Genomic DNA, 11383 nt, shown 5'->3' on the forward strand with positions numbered 1-11383 from the left:
TTCACATCGAAAAAGAGTAGTGACATTTCTGAACAAAGTCAAATTAAAGAAAAACCTTGTATCAGGTTTGACATTATTTGATCAGCATTTGCTTCCTTAATATATTGTTGTTGTTATATAATGTTATGTAATGACATGTAAAAAGAGTTGTATATATTTATACATTCATATAACCCTTTTGTTTCTATTTGTATTTCTTTACTTTTTACACTGAATGCCGTCTTTATTAAACCACAAAAAAGGGAAAAAACTGCTTTGTGGCTCTTCCTGTACTAAGTTATGCATTGTCTTACTAAACATTAACACATCATTTTACAATAGCTTAGAGGCAATGGGACTTGAAGCCTAAATGTGGTCCATATTGGAGGTGTACATTTGTGAGGAACAACTAAAGTTAAACTTAAGTAAAAAAAAATAAATAATAAACAGCTTAAAAATACCAATGAACATCTGCAATAATATGTCATGACCTCACAGCAACAATGCTTGGTTTCAGTTGGGTGTTCCGTTGCTAGTAGCAACCACTACTGGCAAAGTTCTACGGCAGTGACATGATTACAACCACTATTTTGTCAGATCTGTAACCAAGCAAATACTGACATCTTTTATCTACTCCTGAAATGCACTTGTTGGAGAATTATCTACAAGCAGTTTCTGTGATTTAGTAGAATTTAGTTTTTCTACATTATAATCAGCTTACTGCTAACCAAGCTAGCCACTAAATTAGTTGTCTGGAGCTAACATATTGCCAATGCAACATTCTACATATGTAACTGATGAAGTACTGTTGTGATAAGTGGTCATAATTTATTCTTTGGATTTCTATCTCTTGTGGAATCTATGTGTATGTTTGCTATATTATTTACTGTGTTGCACTTCCCATGTGGACATTGATATTTTACTGGGGTTATTTTGTTTTTCTGACATACAGAAAATGTAACTGATTTGACAGCTAGTATGTGAATCCAGTTTCCTTGTTACTTTACAATACCTTTGGTCTAACTCTTGGATCTCATCTTTTTCTAAATTGTAATCACTATTACTGAATTTGTTTTCCAATGCTAGTTTTTGTTTCATAATTGCTTCCAGTTAAAACCACAAGGGCCATAGCTTTACCTTTTATTGCAAGTGTTTAGTTTGCTGCATAACTCTGCACCTACACACACAGTGAGGGCAGAAGAATTATGCTGACACCAAAGTGCATTTCCAGTCTCAGATCCAATGAATACATTTTTTTTTTTTTAAGATATTTTTTGGGCATTTTAGCCTTTAATAGACAGGACAGCTGTAGACACGAAAGGGAGGAGAGAGAGGGGGAAGACATGCAGCAAATGGCCGCAGGTTGGACTCAAACCCTGAGCCTCTGCATATGGACGCCCGCTCTACCAGGTGAGATACCCAGGCGCCCAGATCCAATGAATAATTGACAAAATGTTAAGTGGTAACATTTATTTTTGCCAATGCATTTTAACTGGATTCTGCAGGTCCTGCATTCAAACGTTTCTTACATGAGAATGAAATGACAGTGGGTCTGCACTGAGGGGAAAGTGAATCCATGTGCATTTCACGACTGAACAAGAGACTGTCTTTTTACCGGTCCAAACCAGAATCAATTATCAAAGTAGTCTGCATTTTTGATGCAGTAAGGAGCAAATCATTTAACATTGATAACATTTGATGCAGTGATCAATTTCAAACAGAACCGCCTCCATGAGATAGTCCCCTTTCTGATCAAATGTAAAAAGAAAGAAAAAGAAAATAAATTAACATAAAATATTTCTTTGTATCTCTAGACATCGAGATTATATGACCTCTCCTTGACACTAAACGTTGGCAAAAATAAAACTCGTACAAAAGGTGTGAATAAATCTTGTCAAATATCATTCCTATTAAGTATATTTACTGAAGAGTCCTCCATTATTACCTTTTATATGCAAACAAAACATGTGTCTCTAACTAATGAAATAACAAAAACGTTCCCCACAACCAATCTCATAAAATGCATTTTTTCAAGCCACCTCATTTTTGTCATATGATGTGCAAAGACACACTTCTGTAAATTAACTCATCTCAAGACAAAGCAAATCTCAACATAATTTTCATTAAGGAGAAAAAAAAAATTGTTCTGTAATTACACTACCGGTCAAAAGTTTGGGGTCACTTAGAAATTTCCATTCCACTCCATTACAGACAGAATACCAGCTGAGATCAGTTGCATTGTTTTTTTAATCAGGGCAGCAGTTTTCAGATTACATTATGTGTTTACATAATTGCAAAAGGGTTCTCGACTGTTGTAGACAGAAGTGGCTGATCTTTAATGCAATATCTACATTGCCCATTATCATCAACCATTCATCCAATGTCCCAAAGGCACATTCTGTTTATTAATCTGATATAATTTTAAAAGGCTAACTAAGAAAACGTTGGAGAACCCTTTTGCAATTATGTAAGCACATAATGTAATCTGAAAACTGCTGCCCTGGTTAAAAAAAAACAAAACAAAAACATGGTAGTGTGTGTCTGGTTGACAAATCCCCAGGTTCAACAATCAGGACACTTAAGGGCCCTGACACACCAACCAGACGGGCCAACCATCGGCAGAAAAGCCAGTCAGACTGATCAGTCGGGTCCCCGAGGTCCAAAAAATGCCTCAGAACACACTGAGGCGATGCCGACTTGAGTGTACGCTCTACGCGTGCGCGAAACGTAATACGTCTCCATAGCAGCAGGCGGCACTGCTCTGTATTGTTTCCATTAACAGTCTGATTATTTACCAGAAAATGAAAACCGGCAGCTGATTGGACGAACACATCACGTGGTTCTTTTTTCTCCGGAAATTCACAGCCAGACTGTCATGGCAGCTTGTTCACAATACGATCTCATATTGTACTAAAATAGTTCACCGAAACGTGTTTCTGAAAACATTTTAAGCGAGAAATAGGCCGTGCAGTTTCTGAATCTGTCTTCATTTCAGATCAACAAAGGTCAGTTTAAAAGATTTTCGTCAGATTTTGAGAGGCTCATCTGCTCGCCATTTCCAGGCGAGTCCCGACTGCCCTGTCTCCGACTGAACATGTTGGGTCAGCCAAAATGAAGGCCGACGGCTCCTCGGACGGCCGACGGCACGGGACACACGGAACAGACTTGAGTCACCGACCTCGCCAGACGGTCCGACGGCCGATTATCGGGCTGGTGTGTCTTCTCTCTAACATGACAAAGTAGGGCAAATGCAGTCCTTTTCCTTGCAACACCCAGTTGCTAGCTAATTGGAAGCAAACACCTTAAATGAATCAAACTGAGTCAGTGGTTCCAGTATCACCTGTTGATCATTATGAGCCTATGACATGTCAATCATGAAAAAGTCTAATTAAGATAGTAGATCTGTAGACCTGATTTAGAGTATAATAAAGAGAAATTAATCCACAATTTGTTGTTTTGGAATAAAAGTCCAGTCCTATGACATTGTCATATCTAAAACATTCACTAACCAAATATTTTTGATGTTCATAACCAAGAGCGATTTTTTTAAGAAAATGTCTACTTTTACCAAAATATCTCTCTCTGAGCTAAAAGCTAAAACTGTTATGCCATTCATGAACAAATGCTTTTTTTTTATATATATATATATATATATATATATATATATATATATATATATATATATATATATATATATATATATATATATATATATATATATATATATCTCATAACTAAATATGAAAAATTTGCACCCAGACATTGAATGTTTTATACCCAAGATGCCTGATCATAATCAATACATAAACAATAGTACATGGTTGTAGTGGCACTGTTTTGCTAATGCAGACATAGTAAGTGCCAAAGGTGAAGTGATGGTTATGTGAGATAAAGTGCTTTCAAATGGAGCATACAGCAATGAGGTACTGCACATGTTGTCAGTCCTCCTCATCACTCCAGAAGGCATCTTCTTCATCAAGATCCACACCTTGGAACAGTCTGCAGCAGGAAAAGAAAAGACACACTCAACCAATGTTTTTTTTGGTTTTTATAGATGTATAGTAAGTGTCAGGGACTACTGGGCTGGAGTGGTAAACAAAATAAAGAGAAACAAGATCACTCACTGGTTGAAACATGGTGAATGTGGGTTGTTGAAGTGACTGTACGGGTTGACTTTGCTGAGGAGACCCAGGCACAGCCAACAGAAGTACTGTCTACACGAGGTACAGGTCATCTTATTACAGCCATCCACTTTCTAGAAAGACAAAGAGACAAGGCATTAGGGAGGGGACTCAGCAAACATCAATCAACAATCGTAACTCACACAACCTGGGGCTGGACATAGGGACCTATAAGGACAGTATGGAATAGATAATAACATTTTTAAACACTTTATAACGTGTACATTTGAATTAGAATGGCTTAAATGTTGATTATTAAAAGGTGCTCTAAGTGATGTCACGTGTTTTTTAGGCTACATATTTTTTGTCACATACAGCAAACATCTCCTCACTATCCGTGAGCTGCCTGTCCCCTGAACACACTGTAAAAAAACACGGTCTCTGTAGACAGCCCAGACTCCACAAACGGCAACAAAAAAACTGTGCCAACCTGCACCACCAAACATAACAGTGTTCCAGCCAATAACCGACAAGAAGGATTTGGGGTTGGGGAGTTAGTGCGCGGAAGCACGGAAGGGAGGGAGAAGGGACGGGATGAGGAGGAGGGAGGGGCGAGCTAGCCTCGTTTTGTTTGAAAATACTTTGAACGTCAACAAGAAGTAATGTCACCAAGTTTTGAAGACCTGAGAGCTAGCTTTGAGGTCCCTAGGACATCCTTCTTCCTTTATCTTCGCTTAAGATCAGCCCTAAAATGTTATAGAGTAACATGCGGGAACAGTCTTGAGATACACCCAATCATTAAATGGCTTGTTGATTCTCCTGTGAGAGGATTCGTGTCCAGGATTTATGCTAAACTGATGCAAGTATCCATAGGAGAACTCCCAAAAGTGGGGAAATGGGAGCGAGAGCTGAGCCTGAAGGGGAACGTAATTAATTGGGAGACAGTTTGGGAAAATATTTCCCACTTTCCCAAGAACCCAAATCACCAGCAGATCCACTTCAACATATGTCATAGGACATATTGGACTCCTCAGAAGAGATACGTCTCTAAAGCCATTCCTACTCCCTATTGCACGTTCTGTCAACCTGAACAAACTGGAACTTTCCTGCACATGGTCTGGGAGTCTGAACAGGGGAATGAGTTTTGGAATAAAACATCAATAATAATCTGATGTGATAGGATGTTGAATTCCTACTGACCCGGTTGTTTTGTTACTTAATGACGACTCTAAATTACACCTACTTGGGAGACTGAAGAAAATTTGGCTAGCTAGATCAACTGCGACCAAGAAAAGGATAGCTCAATGCTGGCTCCCCCCCCACTCGCTTTGTATAAAACAGTGGTTGGCGTATTTTCTGGACATAGTTATGCTTGAGCTCTCTACAGCAAGGATTAACAAAGCCAAATCATCTACTATAGAGCAATGGAAAAACGCAGCAGCACAAGTATCAGTCCTAATGACCTCAGCATCACAAGAATTAGAGGAGAGGGACTAGGCAAGGTGTGATTTCTGTTCTTGTTTTTTGTTGGTTTGTTTTCCTTTTCTCGAGACCGCAGAGGGTGGGGGGTGGGAGAGGGTTGTTGTTCTTGTTCAATTGTGTTTGTCTGTTCTGTTCAAAAATATAAAAACAATAAAAAACTGATCATAAAAAAAGAAAAAAAAGAAGTAATGTCACCCAACATCGCTTAGCACACCTTTAACAGACCTGTACATCAAACACAGGCGGCAGTTCACATTTTATCACCTGACTACCTTCTCTCAGTCTGTGTATAAAGTAAGTAAGATAAATGCTCTGTTTGTTTCATATTTAAAACTGACGCCAGTGAACAATGACCCCTGGTGATAAAGTCAAAGCCTGTTCTAACCGTACTGTGACCAGCAGGGGGAGCCCAACCTGTATATTGGTTCCACAGCGTGGGCAGCATTTGCAGTTCTCATTAAGCCAGTCTCTGCTAAAGGACTCTTCCACTGCTTTCTGGATAACCCTCTTCCCAAAGCGTTGCTCCATGAACTTTTTCCCCGCAGTTGAGGCTGACAGGTACTCATCTCGGAGGTTGCGCAATTCATCTATGGAACAAGGCAGAAAACAGGGACAGGAACTCAGGGTTAAGATTGATAAAATGTGGTACCATTTGATTCTTTTTTTTTTATTGAACTCTTTAACAATCTTTTTGTAACATTTTACCATTACACCACCTGGAAACCATTATTAATCACAATATATCGACCCACAAGGGACTTTATCATGTGTTCAGCTTTCATAACTGAACATCCCAACTGTACAGTTAGTTTTATATAACTGTTAGTAGTAGTTAACAAAGCATAATAACAGTAAGATATATTTAAAATACACATGGCATTTAGTATTACATGTTGCAAATAAGTTAATTTCATTAGAGTATTAACTCATTAACCCTCAAAGAAATTGTCTCAAAATTTTTACTTTAGTTAAAATGCTAACTATAGAGCATTTGGATGGCTGTTGATAGGGATTCGTCCGACATAAAGTGCCAAATAAATTGACACATAACTAAACAACATGTGTCTCACATACACATAGACATGCAGCAGACCAAGACAGGAGGGTGAACTGTGAGATAACCTGATACTGAATTTAGAATTAGGTTACAACAAAAACACCTGGCAAAAAACAAAAAAACAAAAACAAAGAAGAAACAATGAAGTAAAATAGTTAGAACCAGAACAGAGATGGCAACACTTTTCAGTTGAAGGGCAATATCCATTTTCAATAAGCCAACCTGTTGCTACGCAGCTTCAAAAGTGTGAGTCTTTTATTAGCATGTGATGTGCAGCAAACGTATTTTCAGTGACCTTACCTGCAGGGATTTTACAGTGGGAGAGACCATGATAGCCCAGCTTGCACAGTGTGCAAAAGGCATATTGGCAGGCCGAGCAAATCCCCATGGTAGTGTCTGGCTCCACCATAACAGCGGTGCCGCAGGACTGGCGGGGACAGTAGACCACGTCGGCCATGAGGTCCAGACTGGACTGAAGCAGCAAACGGTCATAACGGGCAAACAGCTCCTCATCCACCAGCTGCTTCACCTGAGAGATGAAGACAGAGGGAGAGAGATGGCTCATTACAAGTGATAGGCTGGGTAAACTTGCAGAGTGGGAGTTTAGTTTAACCATCCTCTGAAAAGCACTAATTCAACTGTAAAGTGACATTAGAACTACAAACAAACACAGGTACATACACACACATCTTCTTTACCACTCTCTTACTTGTGATGGTGTGGCTAAGGAGGTACATTTGGGCTCAGGGCAATTAAGGCACTGAACGTTGCCGTCCCGTATTTGGATCTGGAAGTATTCAGTCATGCAGGCCTTGCAGTAGACATGCTGGCACTCCTTAAAGCAGAGGCAGTTGGAGCCCAGCTTCTCCACAAAGCAGATCCCACAGCCGAACACCTTGCTGTCAAACACCCTCTGGCGCTGCTCCTCGTCAAAGTCCAGGAGCTGAGGTAGGAGGTCGGCACGCGGGTCCATCACCACAACGGCCCGCTGGTCCAGTTGAGAAGGCAATGACAACTGTGGCTGCGGTTTCTTTTCCTCAGCATTTTCAGAATGACTCCCACACTGTGTCAGAGCTGAAAAAACAAAGAATTAATCACTCTAAAAAAACATTAGGCAAAATAATATAAAAATATAAAATAATATAATATTTTCATGGAAGTAAAATGCTTATCATGTGGTAATTTTACTCTGACACAATGTGTTCTTGTTTGAGAGCAATTGGATTTTTTCAGCAATTGTTTTTTAACAAACAAATTAGGCAGAGTGAATACATGTTAATTGCAGGTACTGTACCTAGATAATCTACAGAAAAGCAGAAGAGTATATTAGTGTTTGGGCTGCCTAGTTATGGGCGAAAATGAACGAACAAATCTTTTTAAACGACTCTTTTTCGGGTCTGTATGTACCGGGCGAGTCTGACGAACTGTTAGAACATACCAGTGCTCACAAATCCACGACTTTTCCCACCCCCTCACGCTGCTTCTGCTGCGGTGGTGCAGTCGCTCAAAACATACGAAGCGGGACAACCAATGAATGAGCGGGTATCATTAGCCCCTTTCACGCTGCCTGTTCAAGGCGGGACTGATGTGCCTTTAAGCCACCTCGCCTTGGGAGGGAAAGTTTTGAAGACAGAATCGGGGGACAGAGTTGTTGCACCTTTAAGCCGGTAGCAGAGGTAGTAACAGAGCGGAACCGACATCTGTGTGAAAGAGACAGCCAGCATGGCGGTACTACATGCAGTACGATGCGCAAGTCGACCCACAGGCAGGTCAAAAAGCGTTCTGAGAAGCAAAGGTTATTAATAACTTACAGAAACATGGCGTGCAACAGTCCACCTTCTCCTCCACTCGCTCCCTCTCCCAACACACACATGTACATTCACAGCTATAACTTCACTGCTAATTTCATACTCATGGTCATGGTCACACACACACTAACATTAACTTGGATACATTGGCAAGGATATATGAAAATGCTTTACCGTTTGTCACCGACAGTGACCTACTACTTTTAAGCGGCACCTGACGAAGGAACACGAGCGGCCAACCACTCTGGGGATTGGCATTTACCGCTGTACTGAGCGGCATAAGTCACCAGGGGATCGGTTTATGCCACTGTACTCACCGGCATACCACTCCAGGGGTCGGTTTATGCCGCTGTTTTGATCTCGGCATCACTAAAATATGATCTATTTCTTATAGATATCATGCTGCTATTACTACTAGAGAGGTATCTCAGCTAATGGAGATGCATCCACACAACCAAAAGGAATTAATTTAACAAAACTCATAGTGTACCTGTGGCTGCTGGGTCAGTTTTCCTGCGTTCACCAACTGCCTTACTTCCTCCCCTTATGACTTCAAGAGGAGACTGGATGCCCAGAAAGTCCAGAGCCTCCTCTTTGAGGAACTGGATCCATGTGAAAAGAATCACACAGCCCTGGTTCTCCTCCCACAGCTCATCCAGGCGTCTGCACAGAGAGCTCATCTGAGGAGGCATAATGGACAAGGAGAACAAACAGGTATTTAGGGTAAGGAATGGTAAGGAAACCTTCTTATTGAGTGATACCATCAATAACTCTTTTTCAAGGTCAAGCCACTCACTTTTCCTCAGTTGACTCTGAATTATAATACTTTACCAAACCTTGCCGACATGTCAGGTTTGTATAGTGATGTAGTGAAGGATTATTTAAGGTACCATGAGTCTTACCTGTGCAATGGTCATCCATTTAGAGCTGAGAATGAAAACTGGTGAGGATGTGGATGGATAGTCTGCAGGAAGCTCAAAGTTGAGCACCAAAGGAGGTAAGAAGCAAACATTATATCCAGTTTGATTCTCTCCTGCAACACACAGGGGAGATTTAGTTAGATCCCAAATGGGAGTGAGACCAATACATGTAAGAGTAGCAGAGGAGAAGAGAATAACTTTATGAAAATCATCTACAAAATAGATTTAAGCAATATAACAAAAGTGCCTACTACATTTGAGTTACAATTGCGTTTTGCTTAACTTGTAAACATTGCTCATAGCGCACTGACAGCTGTACCTTTGACAACAACTTTAAAATCAGGAGGGAGCTCCAGACAGAGTTGGATCTCTCCCCCCTGTGCCGACTCCGCCTGGTGGAACTCCTCCTCATCATAGATACTTGCTAAAGCAAGCAGCTCATCCTCCTGGGCTTCCTTGTCCTCAGACATTTACATTCCTGCAATAAAAATAATAACATGTGTGACATAAATTCATTATTAGCATGGTATGCGTTACATACAGCTAACGCAACTTTGTTGCGACATTAATGTCAGCTTGCTTTAGCTAACGTAACGCTAATGCTTAATGTTACTTTGGCCCCAAAGTTAGCACGCTAGGTAGCAAACGTGGTGGTCACCATTTAATGATAATTTAACACTCGCCTAATTAACAACGGGTGTTGATGTAGACAGGGGCAAACCTGGCAAACTTCACGCTAGGACACAGTTAAGCCAAAAGAACTACGAAACTAACGTGGTTAACGTTAGCAGTGGGGAAAGCATTCAAGCTAGCTATCAATGTTAGCTGATGTAAACACTGACACTATGGCTAACGCTACACTCTGAGCTCGACCATGCTGCAACTTTTCCTCTGTGGTAGCAGCATCAAACAATGGCAACTACTCTTCTGTACTGAGCAAAGGTGCAACATGCTAATATACGTGCGGTAATAGTTATAATGTGCAAAATGACGCGTTTCTTACCTTGTCCGACCAAATACTAGTGACTCCAGCATGAATGTATCAGCTAAGCGAATGGACTGCTGCCCTCTGACTGGTTCATGACTAAGGCAGTGTGGGTGTGGCAGCGCCGCCTGCAGGATGCTTAGTGTACTGCAGGTTTACTTAATTCAAACTTTGCTAATAGTGACACATGCATTCACATTTATTTACAAAAAGTTTTTTGTGTTTGCGTAATTATTATTGTACTACTTTGCATTGTAGGATAATTTAAATCAATGACACAAATGTATGTACGAAACTCATGATAGGAGAATGATCCATGGGGTTGACTGAGCCGGCCATTTTAATACGTACATCATTGTTTTATTCATATTACGAAATAGATACGTCCAATGCCAAATACTTTTCTGGCAGTATTTATAGTAATAATAATTATAATTATAATTTTCGAATATTAGGATTGCAGGACCTCCAAAGATTATTTTCTTTCAGGTCAGCAACTGGTCGTTCAATCCGATAGATATATATATACATATATATATATACATATATATATATATATATATATACATATATATATATACATATATATACATATATATATATATATATTTTTTTTTTTTTTCTTGATTAATCGCCAAACACTCCAACCAGAACAGAGGCTGACATTTAAATTGCTTTTGTCAGTCCAAAATACAATCAATCAAGTTTACAAAACTAGAAAACCAAGAAAACCAACAAACACTCATATTTTAGAAATTTGGACCAGTGCATTTGCTTGGAAAAATACTTAAACAACTAATTCATTATCAAACTTGTTTCCAAATAATTGTATGTCCAGTGATCGATTAATCAACTAATCGTTCAGCTGTATCATTGTCTGTCAAATTGCAATTAAATGTCCTTCTGGTCAACTTTACCAACTTGGTCAGAGAGAGGACCTGGCACTCTATTTATATAGCTATCAAATATATGCTCTCACCAATAGAGATCCTTTCATGAAGACAAATAAAAGGCATTTAAGCAAATCCACA

General features: G+C 39.8%; 1 protein-coding gene across 2 annotated transcripts; it reads right to left on the reverse strand.

Moving 5' to 3' along the window:
- Nucleotides 1–1434: 1434 nt before the first annotated feature.
- Nucleotides 1435–10499, reverse strand: rnf14 (ring finger protein 14). 2 transcript variants are annotated; one of them, XM_031280674.2, is made up of 10 exons: nt 10371–10499; nt 9687–9845; nt 9350–9480; nt 8938–9127; nt 7349–7713; nt 6940–7168; nt 5997–6169; nt 4104–4234; nt 3894–3978; nt 1435–1727 (listed from the first exon to the last, which is right to left on the reverse strand). In XM_031280674.2, exons 2-9 carry the CDS (start codon nt 9835–9837, stop codon nt 3918–3920), a joined length of 1431 nt encoding a protein of 476 aa, XP_031136534.1. In that variant the 5' UTR covers nt 9838–9845; nt 10371–10499; the 3' UTR covers nt 1435–1727; nt 3894–3917. The 2 variants fall into 2 exon arrangements, with proteins under 2 accessions (XP_031136534.1, XP_031136533.1); XM_031280673.2 differs by lacking the exon at nt 1435–1727 and having other exon boundaries at nt 3738–3978.
- Nucleotides 10500–11383: the final 884 nt, after the last annotated feature.

The sequence above is a fragment of the Sander lucioperca genome, chromosome 13 (genome assembly GCF_008315115.2).
Source record: "Sander lucioperca isolate FBNREF2018 chromosome 13, SLUC_FBN_1.2, whole genome shotgun sequence".
Lineage (NCBI taxonomy): Eukaryota > Metazoa > Chordata > Actinopteri > Perciformes > Percidae > Sander > Sander lucioperca.